General features: G+C 39.5%; 1 protein-coding gene across 1 annotated transcript; it reads left to right on the top strand.

Annotated features, from left to right (window-relative positions):
• On the top strand, positions 1-27,059 carry map3k20a (mitogen-activated protein kinase kinase kinase 20a). The gene is made up of 20 exons (XM_030757865.1): positions 1-120; positions 1,610-1,799; positions 4,441-4,528; positions 7,160-7,261; positions 9,010-9,075; positions 9,162-9,190; positions 10,430-10,567; positions 14,426-14,512; positions 16,370-16,444; positions 16,527-16,633; positions 18,605-18,740; positions 22,698-22,742; positions 22,841-22,871; positions 22,982-23,121; positions 23,229-23,291; positions 23,402-23,491; positions 25,383-25,499; positions 25,637-25,711; positions 25,825-25,975; positions 26,141-27,059. Exons 2-20 carry the CDS (start codon positions 1,641-1,643, stop codon positions 26,848-26,850), a joined length of 2,409 nt encoding a protein of 802 aa, XP_030613725.1. The 5' UTR covers positions 1-120; positions 1,610-1,640; the 3' UTR covers positions 26,851-27,059.
• The last annotated feature ends 803 nt before the right edge of the window (positions 27,060-27,862 follow it).

Genomic DNA, 27,862 nt, shown 5'->3' on the forward strand with positions numbered 1-27,862 from the left:
GAGAACTCAAGCAACGTCACGTGAGATTTCCCGGAACTGATCTTGTTTCTTAAAGTTACCCCCGGCTTTACCTGCGCGGACGACGAGCTGCTCCGGAGCGCCAGCCGTCACTGAATGTCGGTATGTATGTTTTTGATGTTGTTTACTGGTTTCCAGTAAGTCTCAAACAACAGTTTCAAAATAGGCGGCATATCCAAATTGCACATCCATTTGTGCAGACATGTTTATGTAGGCTGTTGAGTGTGGTGCACTAATATAAGGTTGTTGTAAACATGTAATAATAAAAAAAGTAATACCGCATTCACCGTAATCCTAACCTTGCTGATACAGTATTTTTTTTTTCGTTTTCTTGTTAAATGTTTTGACCGGTGATTTAACCTCCACACAGATAATATTTATATATCATGCACAGCATAGTAACTGATTAGGGGTTAAAAATGGTTAAGCTTGTAATATCCACATACTGTATAGACACACTTTAAATTGTGGAGATGTGATATAGAAGCTGACCTCGCTGTCTGAGTGATTAATTCATCATTTAGTTGAGAATACAGTGACTACCTGTGGTTTGACATGTGGCTGTCAGGCCTTATTGTTGCAGTGCTCGCAGCCTTGTTTGCTATTAACTGAGAAACTGGCAGCAATGACTGCAGGAGTACTCCCATATCCCAGTAACCCTGGCTTCTTGAGTGGTCAGACAATACTTGGGGGGCTGGTCCACTGAGCAAATTGCCGTGAGGCTAAGTATAGCATGAATACAAGTAAATCAGCAGAGAGCAATGGCTCCCCTCTGTGACAATGGAGGCATTTCCCGTTGTGATGGATAGTAATCCCTATGAGGACCCAGGTAACAGCCTTTTAAAAGCCGTAATTGCTCAGCTGTAAATGGGAAATCTATGAACAATGGCAATGCTATAATTTCCTGTAATGATGGAATTATTTCTTTACAAGATGCTTTTATGCTGCTACAGACAAACAAAAGGATATGATAATAAATCTGTGTGGTGTCCGGTTTGCAAGCATTATACTACTAACCCTGGCTTGCACACACACCATCATCATGTTTGGCCTTAACACAAGCAGGAATAGCTCCTTGTTTTTTTTGTTTTGTTTTTTTTAAGTTAAATAGATAAAGAGAATATGAGGATTTCTCAAGTTTTTTTTCTGCATTAAAACAGAAACAGTTTTTAGTGTCACAATTTTATGCTCTCCCAGCTTGTTGTCCTACTTGAACCAAACACAGCAGAACCTGCTGGAGTAATCTGTGACTTTAGCTGCATGATCCCAGCATACCAGACATGCCTTTGTCCTTATACAAGCAAGCCTGGACCCTGGGCCCATTGCTTACTGGTACTGATGAAGAGGACTGTAATGTGGAAAGGAGGGAGAGACAGGGAATGGTCAGATAAACCAAGTGATATCACACTGACATGCTCCATCAGCCAGCAGCAAAGCAGCCTCAAACCTGCAGCCACCCTCACAAATGCTGTTTCACAGCAAAGCTTCTCTTTGATGGAGTAAGTTTGTTTGACCACAGAGGATTTTGTTGTGAACCAGGCTTCCTTCCTTTCCCGTGATCCCCCCCACCCCCTGTCCCCACCCCTTTTAGAAGCTGACTCGGAACTGAGTGCCATTATGAGATGTTGCCTCCCGGCTTGTCGTTCGTGCAAATCAAGTTTGATGACATCCACTTCTACGAAAACTGTGGTGGTGGCAGCTTCGGAAGTGTGTACAGGGCGAGGTGGATTTCCCGGGACAAAGAGGTGGCAGTGAAGAAACTGCTCAAGATTGAAAATGAGGTAGGAGTCTTAATTACCTGAGTTTTTTTTTTTCATATATTTTTAATTGTCAGTGTAGTAATCATTTTAATTGCTATCCCATTTAGCAAGATGTGGTGACTTCTGTATCCATCACTCATGGTCATTATACTCCCCCTCTCAGAGCAGTGTGCTGCGAGAGAAACGTTATTGCCAAATGAAAGAATGTATTTGGCCCCATTACAGGAGAGGCTGCTCCTGAAGTCTCTTTGAAAGCGCAGGCCCATTGTCTTAAAGACAAAACAGAATTATCTTTGAAATCTTTTCAGGGAAATCGTATTATGTGTGTCGGCCTGTGATCGGATGCTCAGAAAATTGTTCATTGTTTCTTTTATGAAATTGTAAAAGATCACAGATATCCATTCAACTTCACTCAAGTGTTGGGGGGAGATGATAGTTCAATGGGAATAATAATGTAATCCTTTCACATTGAACCAGATGTTCCTTTAATTATAGTGTTTGGTTACGATCAAATGAGCTCATTTTTATCAGGTTTCTGTTCATTCAAAAAAATTGGTTGCACATTAAATTCTCTGTGCCACAATTATGTATTCATATGTCTTTATATATGCTCCAGAAGACTCCATGGGACCAAGAATCTTAGAGGAAAAAGTCACGGTCGACCAGTTAGGGTGTGAGAGCTATGCCACTGAGTTCTGTTACGCTTTGACTGTAGGAGCATCAGGAGAACCAGGAAGTTCTCATTTCTACTTTTTATGGAATTAATCATTGTGAATTCACAATTGGTGAATCCTTCAGTGAATTACTTTAAGTTAGCTGTGATTGGGTTCTAAATGGATTGCAGTAAATTTTTATTCATGCGCTCATGTCTAGGTTAGGATGACGGCACTTTTATAATCAGTTTGTGGAAGCATTCAGTGCAGTTATCAGGTCATAATTTAGAACTCTTACTTTAGCTTACTTTGTGTTTTGTGCTCCCGTGAAAAGAACATTTTCACATGACTCTGTGCAGTCCTTTGGAAACTAAGCACACCCTCATTGCTTTCACTGGAATTAAGAGGGTAAGTAGCAGCAACATTCTGCTAATCAAAGGCATTTAACAAAGTGATCACCAGCAAGTGTGAGCACCTCTGTAAAAGCGGAAGTTTTGCCAGGTTGCTGGTTTGGAGCATTCCCGCTTGTGTGTTAACACAATGCCACAATCTTTCCAGAAGTGGACATCCCAGTAAATTCACCCCAAGGTCAGACCGTGCAATGCTCTGACAAAATGCACAAAACCCAAAGGCTACAGCTCAGACTCTACAGGCCCCAGTTAGCATGTTAAACTTCATGACAATATAATTAGAAAAGCAATCAACATGTATGGCTGATTTTGAAGGGTTGCTGGGAGAAAGCTTATTCTCTCTGAAAAGAACATTGCAGCTCATTTTGGGTTTGCAAGGTTGCATCTGGACAAATGCCATAATGCTCATCACAAACTCCTCATAGCAACTGTCAAGCACGGTGGTGGAGGGGTGATGATTTGGTCATATTTTGCATCCACAGGAAATGGGGACCTTGAAGCCACTGAGTCGACCACAAACTCCTCTGTATACCAAAGTATTCTAGAGTCTAATGTGAGGTCATCTGTCTGACAGCTAAAACTTGACCAAAACTGGGTCATGTAATAGGACAATGATCCCAAGCACAGCAGCAAAGAAAAGAATCGCAATGTCCAAGTTTGAAATGCTGTGCTTAAAGAAATACTTGCAAACCTCAGTGAAGGATTGTAGGGTGCCTGGGTGGCTTAGTGGTGAAGCCAGCGACCACATACACACGTTGCGGTGCGGGCAGCGTGGGTCCGCGTCCCGGCCCGGCGCCAATTTGCCCGTGTGTCTTCCCCTGTATCTTTCCCCTATTTCCTGTCTCTCTCCACTGTCACGAAAAGCTGCTGTGGCCAAAAATGGGGAAAAAAAAAAAATGAAGGATTGTAAAGAAGAGTGGGGATGTGAGAGACAGTTGAAGTCATACAGAAATGGATTACTTCAAGTTACATCTGCTAAAACTGCTTTTAGATCACGAGGTGTACTGAAGGTTTTTCACCAGGCTGCAGTTAATTGTAGCATAGTAACTCAGGCTCAGTGCATCCCTGAATCCACTGTGAATGAGTTGGCGATCTGCTACTAAGGAAAGTGTACAGTGTATATACCAGCATTCAGCATAATTTAGTGTGAATATTTGTCATCTCATATGATGTGTGTGAAATATGTCACTTCCTGAGAAGCACGTATGACTTAATTTGAGGTGAACTAAGCTGTGAGAAAATTTTTATAAAGATACGACTCTCTGCAAAATGAAACTTTATTTTCACATTGAAATTGAAGAATAATTAACACTGTCCACTACAATGTTATGTGTGTTACTAATGCATTGCATTATGGGATAGTTATAGTGGTGTCCTGTGCTTGCATACTGTAATATTCCCTTGTAAATAGTATGTGCTGCATATACTATTGGGCTCAGGCTAAGATTTCAGATATCCTAAATAATTCTATTTTAGCATGCAAACTTATCGATGCAGCCTTCGTTTATTTAGACTAATGCAAATAAAACTTCTGCTCTCTCTTCTAGTTTCATAAAAATTCCAAATGATCTTATCTTCCTGTGTGTGTTCACTGCTCAGGCTGAAATCCTCAGCGTCCTCAGCCACCGCAACATCATCCAGTTTTACGGTGCAATTGTCGAGGCGCCCAACTATGGAATCGTCACTGGTAAGTTAATAAATTAAGAAGCATATTTACAGTAAAGTAAGTCTCAAATAAAAAAAAAAAAAAGAAATTGTGAAAGAACATCCAGCAGCCAGATCTGTTTGCAACAGTTGCCTAGCTTGCTCAATGCAGCAGAAGTTTCTATGGAAGTGTGAGTGAATGCCAGAGGCTTCAGGAAGTGCACACATTCATACAGTAGTCGTGTGGTCCTGTTTTCATTTTTTTGTCCAGGTCAAAGGCCGAGGAGAATAAAGCAACCTCAAATGCCCGTGTGGGTATGAACTGTTGTAAACAAGGGGCCCATCGTGCTCTCATCTAGCAGGGCGTCCCGCAGAGAAGTCATTTAAAAAAATAGCTGCCAGCTCAAAAATATGTTTAACTTATTGTTTGACCTTCACTCCTGAATGTTGTACATGCAGTTTGATTGTAAAAGGCATCTAAAGGTGTCACTCAGTTTGTGTAGACTGGAAGTTTTTATAGGCTCTTAACACATTTTCTTGTGTCTCATATCAGACTTTGCTTTAGTTCTTGTGGTGAACTGACAAAACAGTTTCAGTTTCACTGTGCCACTGTAAAAAAAAAAAAAAAAAAATGCTCCTGACATTCAGGAATTGCTGCATGTTTGGAAAGTCTGATTCTTCCCTTCACCCTACATCTTTCTAATATTTTGTCCTCACTTTGATATCTTGCTCTCTGTTTAGTAAACAGTAAAACACTCTGTGAATGAGCCAAACAGCCTCATTCACAGCTTAAACATAGGGTATTGCATAAGAGACATTTGTTCTGTTGAACAGGAAAACTAAAATATTAAAATGCTTTAAAAATAAAGCCACAGGTATTCCTATAAAACATGGCTATACTTAATATGCGTGTAGACTTACAAAGGGTGGAAAAGATATGCTAACAGACTGTGGTTTTCTGTATTTAAATTTTACAAAGTGTTTTGCATTTCCTCTGCAGTTTGTAGATAAACTGGTAGCATTCGCACAATTCCTGTTGTAAACTTGCAGATGAAGTGGAAAATGTGCAAATTGAAAACTCTAATTAAAAAAGCAGCGGTAAACAAATAATGAAAACATGTCAAATGTGAGATGAATGTGTAGCCATGGTTTAAAATTCCAATATTATAATAAAATGGGAAAGTTAGGGCAACAAACTGATTCCACATTTACAACAAAGCAACATTTGTGAAAAGTTTCAGTCTGGTTTCTGGGCCAACCACATTACGGAGTTTGCCCTGTAGAAAACCTTCCCCTTTCCTCCCCATCAGCAGCTACTTTCAGCTGCTCCCTTATTCACAAGGGGTCGTGACAGCGAGCAGCTTCGCATGTTTGATTTGGCAGAATTTTGTAAAATGTTATGCCCACGCTTTCTATATAATAGTGGTTAAAAAGAATCCGAAATCAAATTAAAGTTTAGTGGAGAAACACTCGGTGCACTTGACTCCTTCTCAGCCTTGGTTGTACTTCAGAGCTCTGAAAGGGGAAGGTTTTGTTGTCAAGGAGTAGGATGCGGTCTCTATTTAATAAGGCAGAATCTAATTAGCAGGAGAGAGAGGAAAAAAAACGTTTGCCATCCCCACATTCATCATCTCTGTTATAACTCTGTTGACACACAGCATCAGTTCCCTCTTTCTTGCGGCCAATATCTACTACCTATCTGAGAAACCTGATTGTCTCTGTTGACCTGCAGGAGTTTAACAATACCTGCTGTCGCTCAGCGGCTTCATAAACCTGATAAATTATTGGAGAGTATTGTTTCAGGGTTAAAGTACATTTGCCAGTTATAGTCATTTTAAGGCGTTTTTCTTTTTTTTTTTCTTCTGCTGATTAGGACTCTGCCGTGACACTACGCTAAAATGAGAGTGCATTTACAACAGAGCCGTCATGGGTCATCATTATTATCTAAGGAATGTGGATAGGTGGCAAAGTGCAAAAGCAGACATTTCTTCACCTTACATGCTTAGGTAAACTAGCTGCATGATGTTTAACACAAGTTTGTAGGTCTGCTTTCATCCAGCTTTTGCTGTGGCACAAGTCAAAAAAAAGAAAAAAATCAACAGGAAACTCTGGCTTATAATAATAATAAAAGTCCTCAGTGTATTTTATGGTTGTTAATTAGGTTCCTGTCTCAGTGCCTGTACATGTTTACAGTAGCATGTTGGGATACGATGGGGTTATTGCGCACAAATAGAGGGTTCCTGCTGTTTAGTTGATGCTCGTTTATCTCCGTTTAAGGGGTTTATTTCACTTTACTTTAGCCTCTGTCCACAGACAGTGAAGCTTAAAGTTCATGTGTGTGTTTTAACCATGTTTGATTTATCACAGCCGTCTGTCAGTGTCTTCGACAGTCTTGTGAAAGACTGTAAAAAATGCAAAAATCTACATAATTTACAAGTTTCAAACACTTCTAATGGCCCATTTTAAATGTATGAATCCTTTGACAACGGAGCAAGAGCAGCTTTGTGTTGCAGAGGTTTAACAGATGTGGCGTGGGGGGGTAGGAGAGCTCAGTGCTCACCTACAGCGTTAGGCCATAGCAATCGACGAGCAAGACACTGTGAAGGATATGTTCATGAATTTTGGTGTCAGCCACTATCAGCAATACAAACTTTTATGTTTCATGTTTACTCAGAATATGCCAGCGGTGGCTCGCTGTACGATTACCTGTCCAGTGATGTCAGTGAGGAGATGGACATGGGACAGATCATGACATGGGCTGCAGAGATCGCCAAAGGTAAACGTCCAATATGTCTTATTAATAAATAAATAAATAAAAAGTTTATTTGAGATTGAGTCCCCACGGCCATCCGGATCCTAAACTCCAACCCCGTCCCTTCCCAACCACTGCGCAAACACGCATCACATATGGTTATAGGGTGTCTATATGATGTCTGTTTGTTTCATGAATGAGTTGCTTATGTCTTATGAGTCTTTTAATTGATGATGTGCATGTTTGTTGCATCACACAAGAGTTGCACTTTTTAAAATTTTGTTGTATGCCGACCTTGCAATGAAAATAAAGATATCTAATCTAATCTAATCTAATCTAATCTAATCTAATCTAATCTAATCTAATCTAATCTAATCTAATCTAATCTAATCTAATCTAATCTAATCTAATCTAATCTAAGATCCTTTATGCCCATAATTGTACAAAATAAAAATTGTTTACAAATCCTTGACAGAACTAGCAGCTAAGTAGTAAAATTAATACCTGTACTGATGTAAAGAGCTTTTTCTTTGAAAGTTGTTTAGCCTATTATATGTTTACCAGTCATAAAAACACCTATTAAAGCACAAGCATATGCTTACATTAAAAAAAAGAGGAAAAAAGACTGCATGTTGCTCAAAAGAGCTCCATGCCTCACTGCACATTGCTGATATACATGCATGTGACATTATGATTTGAAAGATGCATTATCTTCTCATTAGTGCAACTACAACCCTAATTCCAAAGAAAGTTGAGGTGCTGTGTAAAATGTCAGTAAAAACAGAATGCAATGATTTGTAAATCTTGTAAACTCATGTTTTTAATAAAAAATGGAACAAAAATACATTTAAACTGAGAGAATGTACCATTTTAAGAAAAATTATTAACTCATTTTGGATTTGATGGCCACAACACATCTCAAAAAAGTTGGGACAGGGCCATGTTTACCACTGTGCAGCATTCCCTTTTCTTTTAAGTCAGTGAACGCTGGGAACCGAGGAACCTGTTTGCTGGACTTATGGGAGAGAAATATTGTCCCATTCTTGTCTGATAGATGATACTAGCTGCTCAAAAGTCTTCGGTCTTTGTTGTATTTTTTAATTTCACAATGAGCCAAATCTTGCCAGTTGGTGAAAGGTCTGGATTGCAGGCAGGCCAGTTCAGCATACAGACTCTTCTACTGTGAAGATCTGCAGTATCTGCAGTGTGTGGTTTAAAAATATGGAAGGCCTTCCCTGAAAACAATGTCATCTGAACAAGATGACCTTTTAGCACTGATGGTGCCTTTCCAGATGTGCCAGTGCACTCCCATACTGTGCAGGTACTGAGCACTGATAACGAGCCGGATGGTCCCTCTCATGTTTAGTCATCTTTAGTTTTATTTCCCAAAAAGAATTTCAAATTTTGATTGGACTTCTTACAGCACAGTTTTCTACCATTTTAAATGGAGGAGGCGTTTCAGGATCATGTTCACGTCTGGCTGCTTCTTTGGATCACAGAGCTTTAGCCTGCATTTGTGGATGTCACACAAATGCAGTGACCTTTGTTCCCAGAGTGTGATCTTTGGTGTGTGTTCCTGTGTTCCTGAGCCCATGCAGCGATTTCCATGACAGAATCATACCTGTTTTATAATGCAGTGCTGCTCCACGACCCAAAAAATCTAAATATGGGTTCATGAGATACCATAGCATACTTTTTGGAATTGGGATTGTAGTTTCCACATGAGTTTTCACTGATGTTCCTCTAAAAACATCTCTTTATTTCTGCTTTAGGAATGCACTATTTACATTCAGAAGCTCCTGTGAAGGTGATCCACAGAGACCTAAAGTCCAGGAATGGTAACTGAATATAACATGACATTATAACATCTAATTCCTAAATATTTTAAGTAAATTATTATTTATTGACTTTTTTCCTCTTTCAGTGGTTTTATCTGCAGACAAAGTTCTCAAAGTAAGTATTTTTTTTTTACATAACTTATGGTTTGGAATTAGATCTCAAATGATCATAAAATTATCAGAAATAATCTGAATTTTATAATCATAAACTTTGGTACTCCCCAGCCACCTTGCAACATATCCAGGCATTTTTTGGGGGCAGCTGACTTTGGCCAAGACTTAAACTTTAATAAAAAGCTTTTCTGCACCTGTAAATCATACTTACGCTACCGGCTTTGCTTCTGTGGATTCTTGAAGCACCACGTCTCACTCTTGCATTCTCAACCTGCTCTGTGATGTGATAGTCCCATTAGCTGAAAGAGCCGCGTTTTATTTCAGCATTTGAAAGAAATATGAGCATGAAATCCTGGTTTGTTATTTATCTACAGTATACTGACACAAGAGGGCAGTGACTAACTTTGCATGTGTCCCATGCTATAGGTGGGGTAAGTTGAGAGAAAATGGGATCCTTTTTGTTGATCTGCTGCTGATTGGTTACCAGTTCTTCTTTCATGAGGCTTTATACAGTCCCTCACATAGATAGAAACAACAACAAAGCCGGTAGTAATTGTGTTGGTGCAGTGTGCGACTGCTTTAAGAGCCCTGCAAGGTTCATCCGCCTGTAAATCAGCTAAAACCTTATGTCATATATGTCAAATATGGTTTCTACAGTTCTCTGATCTGTGTTTTAGTGTGCGGCTCCTAAACGAATTCTCCCCTTTAACTAAAGATCTGTGGACACAGTCGATCCATTTATTTAGATGTAGCTTTTATCTCTGTTTTATTTATTGTTTGTTAAAGTGTCTGTCTCCCTAAATTGTTTGTTTTGCTCTTTTATAGTGAGGGTTTTTTTTTTTCTTATGTTTTTAACAGGTGATATAGAAAGTTGCCATTTAAATCAGCTTTACTTAAAAAGATACTACACTTTAAATTTGCAGGAGAGTTCATGGGTCATGGACCTATACTGTAACTTTAAACATGCTTTGAGGTATCATAGAGACACATTTTCTGTCTGTGCTGCATTTAATTTGACTCTGCAATGACAAAAACATTAGTCGACTCCAGGACTAAATTATATGATTACACTGCTGCAGATTTGTTGCATCAGCATCAGGTGAATATAAATCTGCATGCTGCTGTGATTGCTGTATTTTAGGTATGACACAAGGTTTGATAATGACTGGTCTCTAAACACAACGAGTCACCTTCATCTTTTATGATGATGGTAATTGTTAATATTATTATGTTTCTACAGATCTGTGATTTTGGGGCATCTAAATTTCTGACTCACACAACGCACATGTCCTTGGTGGGCACGTTTCCCTGGATGGCTCCGGAGGTCATCCAGAGCCTGCCTGTGTCTGAGACCTGTGACACCTTCTCCTACGGTGTGGTAGGTAGCAAACATATCTTCATAACTCTGATGCTTACTTTTTGTCCTTAGGACCACATAAAGCACTTCAGAGGTATAATAAAAATACTGTGTGGGAATTAGTTTATTTGAATACAGAATATACCCTCTGTTTCCAGTTGTGTTTTATGATATAAATATAATTACTTATGCTTTAAACTTCTAAACTTTATGCGCAATTTTTAATGACATACTTCTAACATCTCAGTACCAAAAATGTTTGGCGACTTAGTCCTTTGATTTTTATTTTTTATGTTTCAGTCGACAAGAACTGCAAACATTTTAGTCTGGATTTCTTCAGTCTGATTTTTGCCACTTTAAATGTGAGCACTGTGAGGCTACAGCTGATGCCATTTTTCTGTATGCTTACCATTTATACTCCTCTCTTATAAGGTTAATAGAAAGGTCTCAGTGTCCATGGCCCTCTGCTCTCACATAACAGATAACCTCCCCTGAGTAAATGCAGTTAAAGTTTATCACTTCCCGTCTCTGCCTTTCCTGCTCACCTAGCCTCTCCTCTACAGAGCAGCACAATCTTTCAGAGAGCGATTTATTTAAAATCCTGTTTCCTGTCTGAGTTTAGCAATAGAGCCCAGACAGCAGTGGTTGGGTAATAGCAATACATTTATCCACAAGTATTTCTTCAGAGATCACAAAGGAGGTGTTGGAGTGCAGTTATTAATCTTGAGCTGACTCATTCCTTCTGACGTATTATGATAGATGTAAGACTGGAAGTAACGCTAACACTGCATCCACTCAATCTGTGTTGCAGTAATAGTGTTACATGGTAACACGGTACTTGTTGAGTCCTGCCTGCGTGTTTGTAGTTTGCCTCGACCTGTTATGTGGGCGCTTCTTCTCACTGTGATGAGTTCAGTTCATAAACCTGTTTTGTCCAAGATCTGGTAACATAGTAAGACGTGGTAAGTTATTGAGAAGCTTCTTATTAGCACCACAGGCCAAACAGATAAATCTACTGAACATGAGAGATTTTTGGCGGACGAAGACATAACAAAAATAATCAGGACTTGTGAGTTATTCTGCAGATGCTGCAGGATTATTTTTTATGAAATAAAAAGAATAGGTTGATGGTATTCCCGGCAACATAAAGCTCGTATTGCGAAGGCTGTCTGTCCAGAAGATGTTGGCACTTTGCGCTCCATAGACTCTGTATAAACGATGGACTGAACCCAGGTTCTGAAAAAGCAAAACCAATGAACCACTGAAGTGTCTTGATACATGCTCAGTAGTCCAGATAAGGAAAATCCCATAAAGTTGATTCAGTTCATCTGGATGAAACATTTTCAGTGGGAGAAATATTTCATCACTCATTCCTGTGACTTTTTCCATCTCAGCTGACTGCGGATTTCCCCGACCTTATAACCAGTACAGTTGCATGATGACCTGTTTACATAGTTGGGGAAATCTGCAGTCAGCTGAGATGGAAAAAGCCACTTGGACGAGTGATGAAATGTTTTCTCCCACTGAAAACCTTGCATCTAGATGAACTGAATCAACATTCTAGCAATAAGGAAGTATATTAAACCTGCATTCTTGCTGGGTGACTCCTCTGGTTGCAAAGAGAAGTGTGATTGTATAGAAACCTTAAACAACCCTATTTCTTCCTTCTTTATATGACCTTATTCCCAGTACACATACAGGTGGTAAATGAGGTAACTGTGATTCACTGGATGATAAAAATGTAGCATATGCTTCTGTTTTATAAAGAGAAAATGTAAAGAAAACAATGAATAACAAAAAACACTTTGAGAACGCAAACTCCGCCAAGGCAGCTCGCTCTCTGAGCAGTATTTACTTTTAAGGAGGTGGTATTCTATGTTGTATATTCATTGTGTTTTCTTTGTTCTTTTTAAACATTCCTTAAGAAGTTTATAGTGCAGTAAAAATATTTCTAACTATCTCAGGAGCTCATTCACCTTCTTTAAAGATGTCACACATTTTGAGGTCAACTTGAAAGAAAGGCAGATGTGAAATGTAAAAGCGAGGTCAGAGGTCAAATGTGATGTGATACTGAGAAGACCCATATATCATTTCCTATATACCTTTATGTTAATACAAACAATGGCAGTAAGAAACATGAAATAGCACTTTATAGCATTACTAGCACTCTGACCTTCAGATCAATCTATTGACCTTAAAGGAGAGGTCAGAGGTCAAATGTGATATGTTGACAATACACACCAGACCAGTTTCTGTCCAATAAATCATTAAATTGACCTTGAAGACCTTGGTGGATGTAAGTCAAATTTTAATGGGTTGTTAACATGACCCCACTCTGCGCCCCTACAAGGTTTTATCAGAATGAATTCAAAACTTTTCGAGCTATCGTGTTTACAGAAAGAAAGACGTGTGCGCGCCGCGCACTCACGCACACACTATCTGCCAAAAGCCTAACCTCTTAGGTGGTGGTAATAACAGCAGGCTTTCAAAGAGATGAATTATTACAAAGTATGTAAGGCAGACTCAGTGCACAAAGGATGCCATTGTGGATGGATATAACAGAGGTCTCTCACATCAGGAGTCACTTAGACTTTGCAAAAAGTTTCTTTTCACTTCTTTTTTTTGCAACTTTGTAAAATTTACTAAGAACCCATTGGCTCATACAGTAGGTCAAGGCCATTTCTGGTAGATTTCTGTTATTTCTCATTCAATCATGTGGTAAATAATATAATCAAATCTCTTGAAAATGCATTTATTATTGCACATCAAAGATCACAGACGTGAAAAATTCACCAGGAGGTGCAGCTAAAAGTGCAAGGTCAAGAAGTTGGAGCCCAATTATGTATTTCTTTCTTTCTTTTGCAGGAAACATATGATTGGCAGGCTTTTTTTTAAATTTCAGACTAAAAATAAGATTTTATCAAGTAAAATGAATGCAGCTGACAAAAAAGCACTAAAGTCTCTCAAGAGAAGAAGAAGAAAAAAAAAACCTCAACCAGTCCCACTGATATTTTTCATTTTAACATTTCTTCTCTCTGCCTAAGTGGACAAAAACAGCATTTTTGACCTTTGCAGGAGTACTGCCTCTTAGAAACTTACTGCGTCTTTCATTGTTGTTAAACTGTTGGGAGTGGTTTCACTGTGAAATCTCTCATCAGTTGCTCTGAAGTTGTTTTGAAACTGTTTTCGTTATTATACAAGAGTGAGCTACTGTTGTTAAATTCAAAGGCATCAATTAAAATGATTTCTTCTTAGATCTATGTAGGATTTTACAGTCTTCATTTCTGCAAAATCATTGCAGCTTTACGTTTCTCCCTGAGACGCCCGTACAGTATGTTGAGCTGATTTCGGTAGTAAAACACATACGTGTAATTAGATGCAGCTGACAAGAAGCATAAATCTGGGAATGTGGCGTACATATACAGTATTCCTCTTTGATGTTTGAAAGCAGCGCTCATTCACCTTTTCATTATGTGGTTTTTAAGATGTTGACACAGGTTATTATTTCTGACACTAGTGAAGCCCAGCTGAAAAGAAGCGGAATTATGAAGGGAGTGCTTCAACAGCCTAACAGCCTTTAATGCGAACCTTTTTGTTTGCTTTTTATGTTGCATGTGGTCTCCAAGGGAAACACATAAATGTTTTTAGTGTTTTATTTGTGCAGTATATGAATACACATGCTATATAAACAGACAGTTTATGCAGTGTTATACTCTGCAGTGTTTATATATTCATGATATTTCTGTGTGATCCTACCACGTGGTGAAGAAAAACAGCAGCATATTCACATTTATCACCAAATGTGGACTTTCACATATGTGAGTGTATCGTTGTATAAGTTTATAATATTTTTACGTGACTCTTCATCTTCTGTGACAGGTGCTTTGGGAAATGCTCACCCGTGAGATACCGTTCAAAGGCCTGGAAGGCTTACAAGTGGCATGGCTTGTGGTGGAGAAGAACGAGGTATTTTACTACTGTTCATGATTACATGTATACTGAATGAATACTGAACGGGAAACTGCAATATAAAAAAAAAAAATTTGTGGAAACATAAATAAATGAAGCACTAAACAAATAGATGTGCCATTTTATTGCACCAAAATAATATTAGAAATAAATATAGGCTTAAATTAATTTATAAATGTATTTTAAATCCCTCCTGTGTTTAATTACTAGAAAATTTTCTAACTCCTAGATGTATTTTTAATATGATTCTTGGTGCATTGCATGGAACATTAATTTATTTAATGGTAAATGGTAATGGTAAATGGACTAGCTCTTATATAGCGCTTTTCTACTCAGTATGAGCACTCAAAGCGCTATTACAACATGTTTACATTCACCCATGCACTCCCATTCATACAAGCACTTCCATGTTTGCTAAGCTAAGTGCTTTTTAATTAACTATCATTCACACACATTCATACTCCGACGGGACGGTCGGAGAGCAACTTGGGGTTAAGTATCTTGCCCAAGGATACATTGGCATGTAGCCTGGAGTAGCCAGGAATCGAACCGCTGACCTTCTGATCAGTAGGTGACCTGCTCTACCTACTGAGCTACAGCCAAAGTCATACACACCTGACATTTTAGTAGGTGCACTGGTTCAACTGCTCGTTAGCTCAAATATCTAATCAGTCAATCACATGGCAGTAACTCAGTAGATTTAGGCATGTAGACATGCTCAAGATGATGTGCTGAAGTTCAACTGAGCATCAAAATGAGGAAAAAAGGTGATTTAAGTGCCTTTGAATGGGGCATGGTTGTTGATGCAAGATTGGGTGGTCTGAGTGTTTTAGAAACTGCTGATGTACAGGGATTTTAGTACACAACCATCTCTAGGGTTTGCAGCAAATGGTCTGAAAAAGAGAAAATATCCAGTGAGCATCAGTTCTCTGGGTGAAAACGCCTTGTTGATGCCAGAGGTCAGAGGAGAATGGCCAGTCTGCTTTGAGCTGATAGGAAGACAAAAGAAAGTCATATAACCACTGGTTACAGTCAAGTTATGCAGAAGCGAATCACTGAACACACAACATGCCGAACTTTGAAGCAGAGGGGCTACAGCAGCAGAAGACCACACTGAGTGCTACTCCTGTCAACCAAGAAACTGACACAATTTGCAAGGGAACAGAAGTTTGGAAACATGTTACCTGGTCAGATGAGTCTCAATTTCTGCTGCCATATTCAGATGGCACAGTCAGAATTTGGTGTAAAAAATGTGAAAGCATGGATCCATCCTGCTGGTGGTGTAATGGTGTGGGGGGATATTTTCCCTTGTACCAACTGAGCATTGTTTAACTGCCACATCCTGAGTAAATGACTTCTGCAGTCTCCAAATCTCAATCCAACAGAGCACCTGAATGTGGTGGAACGAGAAATTTGCATCATGGATGTGCAGCTGACAAATCTGCAGCAACTGTGTGATGCTATCACGTCCGTATGGACAAAAATCTCTGAGGCATGATTCCAACATCTTGTTGAATCTATGCCACAAAGAATTAAGGCAGTTCTGAAGGCAGAAGGGGTCTAATCAATACTAGCTAGATGTGCCTGATAAAATGGTGATAAAACGAGTGTATTAATTTATATCTTTATTTTTGATCATGGTAGTTGTCCTCCATGGGCTAGACAACCAGGAGACACCTTCAGGACCAAGCCAAAAGTCTGGATTCTAGTCTTATGCTAAGTTAAATGGTTGTCAGCTTTAGGATCACATTTAACAGACACAAGAAAGGTACTGAACTCATTCTGTAACTCTGTTATTAGCGTATTAAAGCATTCCTTTTAAGGCCATGTTTTCTCTGTTTGCGTGTGTTTTAGAGGCTAACCATCCCCAGCGGCTGCCCTTCCTGCTTTGCTGAGCTCATGAAAAAGTGTTGGGCAACAGAGCCAAAAGTGAGTTGGCCAAGCATACAGATATGGTGCACGTGTACGTATGCGAATCATATAGACAGCTAATGTTTTTACGTTCATTTAGGAGCGGCCGATGTTCAAGCAGATCCTCTCTACTTTGGAGTCCATGTCTAATGACAGCCAGCTTCCTCAACAGTGCAACTCGTTCCTTCACAACAAGGCTGAATGGAGGTAACATGATCAGCTATTCTTCAGACCCAGTAAATGTATTTATAACTGTCTTTTTTTTTTTTTTTTTGCCAGTATACTGCATCAGTGTAGGAAGACGTGCGACTGTTTTCAAAGAATGATGTGGAAATGTGGCTGACGGGGGCCGTGAAACACAAAAAAGGACTTGAGATCATGCATATAGATCTTTAATAATCACACTGATAGCTACATAAAGACATAAAAACCCCCCAAAGAATCATCCATCTGGATATACTTCCTCTCTTTACCCATAAGACCCTAAAAATAATCACCATCTTTTTCAAGTAGAAGTGTTTAATTGGCCTGTATGAGCAGCTGGAGGTTTGGTGATGTTCGGCACAGCCTGAGTCTCAGCTGTTACTTTATTCTCCGTCTGCCTCTCCCCGGGCCTTGTCTGTGCTTGGAGTTTTTTTTTTTCCTCAGAAGTTGTGTTGGTGTCATTGTGTCCAGGCAGCCATCTGCAGGTGGAGCAGGTTGGGGTAAATCTCAGTGCTGGAAAACAGAAAATGAGAATGTGTTTTAGCCCAAGAAGTTTGAGACTACGAGATTAGCTGGCTCGCAATAAAAGATGAGGCTGTCACATGTAATTGAGGGACACTGAGAAACTTGTTGTGCTTATTCCCATTTGCTCAGGTATGTGCGTTACTCAGAAACAGCCAATAAAGAGTACTATTTTTATAGTTACTGTGTTTGGCTCTTTGCTTTATAACATTTAGCGTAAATTGAAACATTCTGACTTTCATCTCAAGGTCCATATTCACTCTTGTTTTAGCTCTATGAATAAATCTGTCATATGGACCTAAGTGCTCATGTTAATTAATATATAGTTTTCCTCTTAAGCACAATAAACTTAAACAGAAACATACACCATCCCCCTAAATATCTGTTTCTTTGGCTCCTGGATGAGTTGCGGGACATAAATCTATATCTGATTGCTGAAAGTGGATTCCTTCATTGCTAATATTCATATACTGATTACTGCAGTTTTAAGTGCTTTTTTGGGGGTCAGGGTAATGTGAAATGTAGAGGTTTGTCAGGGCAGCAGGAGGCTGTAGAGCTCAGTATTCGCGTGGGAAGTGGGTGGAGGAACTGAAGGACTGGGAGGAGTAAGGCATGGCCTTCCTGCCTGGGCTGCATGTGTTTATGAAAAGAGTGTGGGAGTTTTTGGCTGGGCTGAAGTTCAGCATGGCCTTCTGCGATACATTGTGCAGCCCCACCTGCTGGGCAAAACAAATCCCAACATGCTTTGTCCTGCACTTGGTATTTAAAGTGTCAGCGTAATTGCCTCCTGAGTGCAGGGCATCACTCGGTTGTTTTCAGCAGAGCTTTATTTTGGTTGAATTTTAATGTTATGTCACTGGATGCTGTCCTAAAACTCTTGCTGTTTTAATTTTGTGGTCATAGTTTTAATTTTTCCCTCACGCTCAACAAAACCTACAGTGGACTGATTCTTCTCACAAATGTTTTTATCAGCAAAGCCAGTTTGATGTATTTCTCCGTGTGCTGTGCAGTCAGACTTGAAATGCACATAACCTAACAGAAAATTTCAAACTCTGACAAATATATGAAGCAAAATTTTTAGGAAAGTGTATATAGTGACTAACATTATTAGTCTCTGTGAATTTTTCACTCAGTGTAGAGATTATATATCTTCATCAAAAAGCTGGCTCATGTTTATATAGCATACGAGACACATTAACTCAGGGAATATGTAGGAGTATGAACCCATTTGCTTTTATCTGATGACCATCCATTGCATGTTTGACCACTGCATAACTGAGGTTTGTTAAAAACTACAGTGCAGCTGATTTTGGAAATTAGAGCATAGACTGAGTGCTGCAGATTGTAGGGAAGCCAGAAATTAAAGAGTGAAAAATGTTGGTTTTGGTCTTTATAAGAAAAAAATCCAGCCAGCCTTAAATGTTAACAGTTTTCTCCTGCTGTATGATGAAGGTGTGAGATTGAAGCTACACTTGAGAGACTTAAGAAGCTGGAGAGAGACCTGAGCACTAAAGAGCAGGAGCTGAAGGAGCGAGAGCGGCGACTAAAGATGTGGGAGCGCAAACTCATCGAACAGTCCAACAGTCCGGTGAGTTCCTCATTATCCCCTCTTCACTTTGGTCCACCTTCACCTTCAGGACAGCAGCGTCAGAGCGGCAGCACATCGACTCTGCGCCGCTGTTCACGTCTGCGTTTCCACGTTCAGGCCTGATTTCTGAGTTAACTTCTGAAGTCCCCTCAACCTTTTTCTGGAGTGAAAGGAAAGCAGTGAAATGAGAATAAACAGCATGAAATGAGAAGGAAAGGGAAACAGTGTGAAACTGTTGGCAGTGCGCATTTATGATCATATTTATCGTTATGATAAAGATTAGAATTGGATTATAAGCATGCAGCCTCTGACGTGACTGTCACAGGTTTACTTCTATTTACTTCTATTTGTTTGTTTTTGCTTTTTTTCCATGCATGAATGGTTGGTATACATCACTTAACATCATATGCAACACAATTTAGAGTGCTGCAACGAATGATTATTTTTATTACTGACCAATATCTTGTTATAATACACAAAATCTTCTCCAACACGATCAGGAATTGAGTAGCTAAAATTGGTACACAGGTACATCTCAGGCCCCTGAAGGTTCTCATCTATATCAGATATTATAACCTCATAATGTTGCCTAGCAACCACCTACCAGTGGGCTACGATGACCCATTTGTAGCATTGTGTGCACCTATAACACCTTATAAAAGCATTGTATCATTTTAATCTCATGATAATAATATTGCATTTATATCCACAGAGCATTAATTGTGCATGATATATTACGACACCATCATGTCGCCAAGCAACCACATATTAACCCACTAAAATGACCCTTTTGGAACTATCCACAAAAATTTAATTATGCATTGTGTTATGATGTCATCATGTTGCCTAGCAACTATCTAATAACTGACTAAACTTAGAGACCAAACAATACTGTAGTGTTAATAATTTCCTGTTATTTGCCTATAAAATGTCAGAAAGTAGTAAAGATATGTATGTTTTTTCTTTCTTTCTGTCTTTTCTGTCCAACAGTCCACAAGCTAAGAATATTTTTAAGAATGATATATGTCAAAGAAAAGCATTATATCCTCACTACAACTAGAAAATATTTGGAATTTGTGCTTGAGGAAGAAAGATAAATTGATTGTACCCAGTCATTTGTTTCAACGCATATGTGGCCAGACGCCACAGTCATGCACAGGGTAGATACCTGGAAGCTGTCACTCACATACACACAACCCGCAATTTCTTTAGCCTGTATTTTAAAAAGTCAGCACGTCCTCTGAATAAACTATATTAAATATGTTTCCTTTCTCTGCCTACTATCCACTCACTCATTCTGCTGTCCTGTTAACTTCTCTTTAACATTTGGTTTCTTAAATCATCTTATTCAGGGTTCACAGTGTTGATATTTCTCATTTACCTTTTACTTGGTTGTTTACTTCCATGTCATTTCTTTTCCGTTCTGTCCTCTCTTCTCGTCTTTTCCTCTGTTGTCTCCTACCTCTGTGCTGTCCTTACCTGTAAAGAGAAGCGCTAAGCCATCCTTTCAGTCTGTGACGAAGGAGTCAAACAGTTCACAGGTGTCCTGTCATATCACGACCTCTGGTAATGAGGAGATGAGTCTGCAGTTTGTGATGAAAGGCTCTGAGGGCGTATTGTCTTTGGATCTTGGCCGGCCTGTCCTGCTCTGTGGTGTGCAGGTCAGCATGCGGGTCAAGCAAAACTCCTCCAGGTCTGTGAGTTGTGTCAACATGATGGTGGAAATGGGACACTTCCCGTGGTCTGATGACAGTGAACAAACCCCTCCAGTGTTTGGCATTGCCTCACATAATGTGATCTCACTTAATATATTATTGGTGTTGTAGAAGCACTAATAAGAACAGCTTGTTAAGTCGTGCTTTTAATTATTTAACAATTATTTCATTAATCATTACTTTGTCACACCACAAAAGAGCATTTATTCTGCTTTATAAGCTGTGCTCATGATGTATTTTCACCACATACAGCGCAGGAACTTGGTCACAATTATAGAGCATATTTGAAGCCCTCCACCTGTGGATATTATGGATGTAATTTGCCGTATGCCTAATGTTCTGGATGTATAGTGCCATGCTGTGAGGAAAGAGCCATGTGAGCCAGTTGCCTAGAGAAGGCCAGGCTTTTATGATGAAGTGACATTTTGCTGACATTAAGATTGGCCAATTTGTTCTGGTTGTGGTGGAGTGCAGTTGTTGAGACACAGTCTCTTACCAGGATAAGAAAGTACATGTTTTTTTCCTCTAAGTGACCTAGGTTCAAAACAGTAGGAGAGGGACTTTGCTGTGTGGCTGTCAGCTTCATTCTCTCGTTTTACCTCTGAAAACAGGTTTCCTCCTGAGGTCTCCAAAAAAGGATGAATTTTCCACCAAAGAATTTACATTAAAAAGCTTAACAGAATAACTTCTTTCTATAGACACCACGCTGTATTTATACATGCCGAATCACACCATATCTGCCGCCTCAAGAGCTGCTCTTTACAGTACAGAAAAGCATTAGCATTAGTGTTCACTTAGGTATTATGCCTCTTCTGGGGGAAGGACATGCTTCCTTGAGCATAGCCCATTAAATTGTCCCCTTCGCTTGTTATAATCAGTCAGTCTCATGAGGATGTAATCCTCTGTATTCCTCTGTTGTTGCTTGTTAGCTTCTTGCCATGAGCTAATACTCCTGTTCAAATATTGCCTATCCTCTTGTGCCATCAGGTCCTAGACACATTAGACTAGACATAACAATCAGCAGCGATTTTGTGTTTCCCTGTGTGAAAACTTGTTATTTCCCGGATCTTTTGTTATAATAATGAAACTTCTTCGTCTGATTTATTTTCATGTTAATAAATTATTTCCTTTTTTTGCTTTTTACTAATTTATCTCAGCTCTATTTCATTACTTTCCACATGTGAACAGATAGTGACTAAAAATGTTTTTGCATTAGAATTAAATTAAGTACATTTCTGTGGCTGTTATTAACAATCCGTTTACAATAACAGAGCACGACTGACAGCATTTTCATAAAAAAGTAAAATATGTGGCTCCTGTGGGTGTTTTTCAGTCTTTTCTCGTGACATTAACTACATGCTTGAAGTCATGATATTCATGGCCTGGTTACCCATCATCCACTTAGTCCACATGGGGGCACACTTGTGTGAACTAAACCCAACTCATAATCTTTCTCCTGCACATTAGACATACAGTATGAATCTTAAACACAAAGACTGTATTCCCATTTTAAAGTTTTACATTCACCCACATTTGCCAACGACGTGCGGTGCAAGCTCATTTGTCAGATAAAATAAGGGTTTTGAAAAGTAATGTTAAGTCACTCCAGTGAGACTTTGGCGTAGTGTTTCCGAATGTGTTTACTTCTCAACCGCATTACAGGAGGAGGCGGAAAACTGCTGCAGGGCTGAGTGGCTTTATGAGGCAGAAGCCTGCACTATAATGTATGCCAGCGACTGTCGACTGAGCCCGGCATTTAGTTCATAATCTGAGCTGTAACAGGATGTCGTGGGAAGAAGACAGTGAATGGGGGATTACTCATTCATTTAGACATCTTTTCTCCAATTTCCCATTGCATTATTTCTGTCATTACACACCAGTCTCATAATCACAATGATGAAATCTTTATTTTGGCTGGCAAGTTTCTGCCTGATTGCATTTAATGAGCAATAAATGATTTTTTCCCCCATTCAAATAGATCACATTAGATCAGTCAGATGGGCATTTCTGTTTTATATAGTCCATTAGGGCTACATCCAGTCTTCTTTATCATAAAGCACAATAACTGAAAAAGTAATGGTTTCAAAGACATGGAGAAAAATATGGACATTTTCCATTTTAATAATATTTACTGAAGTCTTGTGAGTTTTACTTTAAAGATCTGTCTTTTATAGAAACACACATGATGTCTGTATCCAACCATGTTCTGTTGCTGTGGCTTAAATGTGTCTTGTCTTGACAGTTGCTGCCCACATTGGACATATATACCTGGACAGAGGAGCATGTGGTCGGTATCAAAGTGTTTTTACCCGCAACCATTTCAATTTTGATACAATGTGTCACTATTACTATTAAAACTAATAAATCACTATTTTATTCCTCCAGTATTTCTGGATGCAGCAAATATTTGGTGCAGGTTTGTTGATTTACTTTCTAAATAGTTCAGATTGTCTTAAATCAAACTCAGCTTCATATTCTTCATTTCTGCACTGTTGTTTCAATGTTTGGTTGTGTCCTCTTTGCCAGGGGACAGTACATGTGACATGCAGCTTTATGCAGACCTGTTTAAAGCAAATCACATCACAGGAAAGCGGTTGCTGCTGCTCACAGAAAACGACATGCGGGACATGGGGGTCAAGTCCAAAGGTCACATCATGCACCTAAAGGCAAGACACGGTCAACCATCAACCAGCCAGATTTACAGGATAAAAGCAGAGCTCACTGATATTTGCATTTTAGTGAATTCAATTAGTACATTTTCATTTTTTTCCAGTGTGAAATTGAAAAGCTAACCCATGATTACCTCGGGTTCGTCCACTTCCCACCACTGTTGAAGGTATGAGGTATTTCTTCTTTATCCTTTAGAAATGTTATGTTTTTATTTTTATGCACCTTTTTTGAGGTTGTGTTTGTTTGTTTGTTTGTTTTTTTTTATCTCTTCCCAAGGATGAGCTCGAAAAGGAGGTGGAGCAGAGTAAAACTGTAAATCTGGAGTTGGTGTTTGGGTACCACTGGAAACCAGGAACAGGAAAATCTGTAAGTTTGTAAGGAAACACATTCAAAGATTGACTCCAACATGTTATGCAGCTGTGCGCATGTAATGAAACCAAAAAAAAGAAAAAAAAGATGAATATCAGAAAGAGATGTTGTCTGCTTTGAGCATTTTGGTGTAATTGATACTTTCTGAGGAGATATAGAGACATATGATTGAATCAGCCCACTACAACTGAAGCTGTTTGTTCTGAGGATTCATGATGGCGGCTGTTACACTGACCATTGAAGGCATCACTAGACACGTATTAAACCAGACAAATAAACATTTCAGGCTCAGCCATGTACCACATCCACCTCGACTTGCTCACAGCCCTTTGTTAGGGTCTCAAACTGTGGAGAAAGGGTGGCTCTTCACTTGCTGTTTGAATTTAATCAAAAATAGCCCATTTAGCCAGAAGTCATTTTCTTTTAAAAGGCAAACGTTATTTAATCTTTCAGCTGTTCATTGTCCCATCATAAATAGTCCTCTTTCAGTGTGTTCGGCAGGGCTGAAACGAGCCTGCTAATTGCCTCCCATTTCTTCTGACATGTGGTGGTTTAGTGGGTAGAAAACACAGCAGGGAGAAGGAAACAGGAGGCTGAGAAAATGAGAGCTAATTATTTTCCCCTGCCTGGTGTCAGGTTCCGTGTCAGCCTTGTTTTTACAAACTGGAAGGTTTTTTGCACTAAATAAAACAAACCCGCACTGCATTTTTTTCTTCGCCCCTCTTTGCTGGCGATGTCATGGAAGCAGCTGCACTTCTCAAAGACAAAATGAGGGCCTGCGATTGTGCGGCCACCATCTGACAGCCACTGAGGGTCCCCTACTAATGAGGATATCACCGTGCAGCCAAGTGAAAGGTGCTGAATTATGTATGAGTTGTCATTAGACGCACTCGGGTCCTAGGCATCATTACCAGACATTGTTTCTGCTGGAGTGATTAGACTAGCATAGACCTGGGAGCACCGGTGCGACCGTCCAGGCCCTACACCAGGCCAGCGTTGGGCCACTGGTGTGTTTCTGAGCCAGAGGCTTGCTCAAGCTTCCCCCCTTTGAGCTGTTTCCAGCCCCCCGGGGACGATGAAGGAGAGGGCGAAGGCTCCTCAGACGAGTGTGTTAGTGCCACTCCTCTGATGTCTTTCTCTGTGATCACTACACAATGGATTGGCCTGTGCCATGAACCCTGTGTGGTTAAGCAGTGACCTGTAGCTTCCTGGCAGCTTTTAGGGATTGGCGAAATCATTACATGCGTCGTCAGCATTCAGTATGCAGAAGAAGAGGGCTGGGGAATCGCTCCGATTTGTGCCTCCCAGTTTGATGTGTGTCTCTCTGCATGAGAAAAAAAAAAAAAAAAAGAAGAAGAAGAAGAAAAAATGTTTTTATCAACTACAATCAGCCAGTTTCCTGCTCCAAAAATTAATCCTGGATTCTGAAAAAAAAAGCTAAGCGTTTTGAACTTACAATAATGACATGAAAATATATGCAACTGTTTTTTTTTTCTGTTTCGCTGTTAGAGTCATTTAATGAAATTTGTCAAATATATGGCATATTTATGTTGAGAACTTAATTCCATGAAGATCACTGTTTGAACTAAGGTCTACCCCACTGTACACATTATGTACACACTGCTTTTGATATAATTTCTCCCTTTGGTCAGCTTGTAGTTTATTTCTAAAAGTTTCAGTTCACTTTTCTTTTCTGCCTTCACAAACATAGTGAAGCTTTGTGGCCATTAACTTGCCACTGTCATTAAACTACCTGTAGGTTGTGCTGTTGGTTTATATACAAAATTTGCCAAGTTCTCCACTCAGATGAGTGAAATTATAAAGTTTTCCATATATTGTCACTGAGACCAGACCTACATTATCTCACCATTAATTATTTTATTTCAAGGACTGCAAATGGAAAATGTACATGGAACTGGATGGAGATGACGTTGCTGTAACCTACATTAAAGATGTCATCTTTAATGCCAACAGACAAGACGTTGAAATCCTGCGGATGACTAAGGTGCCGTCGGAAATGCATTTCTGGAACACATCTAATTGTTTTAAATGTTTTGATCAGTGCATTTTACTGATGGGATTGTTGTATTGTGTGTGTGTGTGTGTGTGTGTGTTTAAACAAAATACTCTTATTCAATGCAGCCACCTTTTGTGATGGACAAATGGATCACTGGGCTACAAGAGAACCAGAGAGTGGACTACACAGTCAATTATGAGGTGGGTCATTTTAACAGCTGCAATCTGAAAATGCATCACACAGGCAGTCAAACAATCCTGTTTAACAATAAGCATTAAATATCATTATTTTCCTTTTTATTTTTGCACTTCAGAATGATGTCAAGTCTCCCAAGTCCTCCAAACACAGCTGCTCGATGACATGGAGTGTCGGTGGTGGAGGAGATGAGATCAAGACTGTGGAACTTGTCATTGAAACAGTACCAGCTAACACAGACTGGAACCTCAAGGACAGATCAAACTGTGGTAATAATTATATATATATATATATATATATATATATATATATATATATATATATATATATATATATATATATATATATATATATGCTGTATATGTGTGTGTGTGTGTGTGTGTATTATGCTTGTTGTTCATATATGAGTCTGAATTGCATGTCTTTTGTTTCAGATATTGATCCAACGTGGATGTACAACGTAAGGTTGAAGCAGATGATATCACAGAAATCCCATTCGACGACCGCTGCTCGCACTGCCTTCACTAGCTCCGATGCTCGCACTCTGCCTCAGTTCCTGTCTGCACATGAAAGACACGAGTTTTCTTATGCTGCAGCTGTGCGCCGCTCTCCAAACCGCGTCCACGGATCTCCTTGGACTGACTCACGCAGCTCCTCGCCAACTGCCAGCCTGTCGGCCAAACTCTCACCACTCCATCTGGGGTCAAAGGGCAGCAGTCCCTCAAGCACTACGTCAGAGAGCACCTCAGACAGAGAGCGCCCACTCAGTGCCGGAGCAATGCATAACTATCGCAAAAACAGCTACTTTGGCAATACATTAACTGCAGGTGGGGTGCAGAGTAGGGGTAATACAGGGGATAATGCTAGAGGTAGCCATATTTATAATAAAGGCAGCAAAACCTCCCGACAACCAGGGAGGCCGCGGTCCAATAGTGTCGTAGTACAGAGCCGCCCACCATCGATACCAGGTATATTGTCTGTGACACAAAACGCCAGTGAGGAAAAGGAGGGGGCCAAAGCCAGTGATGGAGGGTGGATCAAAGTGGAGCGTCATAAGAGATTACCACGCCAGGACAATAAACAAGTCAGAGGTCGACCGAGGAGAGGGGGCAGGGGAGGGCGAGGTGGTGGTGGAAGAACTTAAAATAGGCCACACATGAACTGATCATGTTATACACCAAAAATATTTTACACATGGATTATGTCTACACGAGACAGAGATTCTTCTTTTAGTAACTGGGATTTGTTATAAGAATGAGCTTTTCTGCTCATTGTATTTTTAAAAATGACAGTATATTCTGTGTTTTGGCAGATGACATTCACAACTGTGGCTGCATTGAAAATATGCTATTTATCACCCCTATAAAATAAAGATTAAATTCAAACTAGATTCTTGCCTCTTTACTGTTTCTATAATATGAGTTTTTCTTAACAGATATATTGCACCTACTGATACAGAAGTGCAAAGTCTTATTTGATCTGGTTTGCCCCACCCCACCCCATTGTTCTCTTTGATGCATAAGCAATCATGCCCACTTCCTGCCATTTATAGAAAATGCCTTTCTTTTGTCTTATCTCACTGCAGACTATAGAGTAGCTTTCTCTTTTAAATTTCTCTTATTCAGCCTAATTCAATTCAACTTTCTTTCTGTGTCAGTCCCTCATTTGCAAACAAATCTCTTTTATTTAGCAACCACAACCCATTTAAATCCACCTTAAATGTTTACATTACAAATGTAACCTACTATAAACTACTATGACCTGGATAACTGAGAATCTACACAGACATACAAATATAAACAAGGTTCTGTAAATTGCATTTGTTCTTCTGTCTGCTAACTTATTAGTGGCAGCTGAACTTTGGTCTGAACATAAAATAACCTTGCTAAAAAACAAAACAAAAACAAATCTGGTCTGTTTGTGAAGTTGGAAAGGAGTCAACACTTTACCCGCCTTGTATGCAAATAGTTCAGCAAAAAAATTCGCGCCGCGATAAAGGACATGGAAGACACGTACCCGAAAAGCCTCATAAATTCGTTAGTATTTAATGTCTGACGGCTCACAGAATGATAGGGCACACATTATATAATCATAAGAGGCTCTGTTTAGTTTGGTCTCTTGTGTGTTTCAGAAGATTTACCATGTTATTAAAAAAA

This window comes from Archocentrus centrarchus, chromosome 21 (genome assembly GCF_007364275.1).
Source record: "Archocentrus centrarchus isolate MPI-CPG fArcCen1 chromosome 21, fArcCen1, whole genome shotgun sequence".
NCBI classification, from domain to species: Eukaryota; Metazoa; Chordata; class Actinopteri; order Cichliformes; family Cichlidae; genus Archocentrus; species Archocentrus centrarchus.

Excerpts from the sequence above, each read along its gene's own strand:
- map3k20a (XM_030757865.1), top strand. The coding sequence starts at position 1,641 with ATGTTGCCTCCCGGCTTGTCGTTCGTGCAAATCAAGTTTGATGACATC. Across the intron at positions 16,634-18,604 it reads CACAACAAGGCTGAATGGAG|GTGTGAGATTGAAGCTACAC; the intron begins GTAACATGATCA and ends TGTATGATGAAG. Across the intron at positions 22,743-22,840 it reads CCTGGACAGAGGAGCATGTG|TATTTCTGGATGCAGCAAAT; the intron begins GTCGGTATCAAA and ends TTATTCCTCCAG.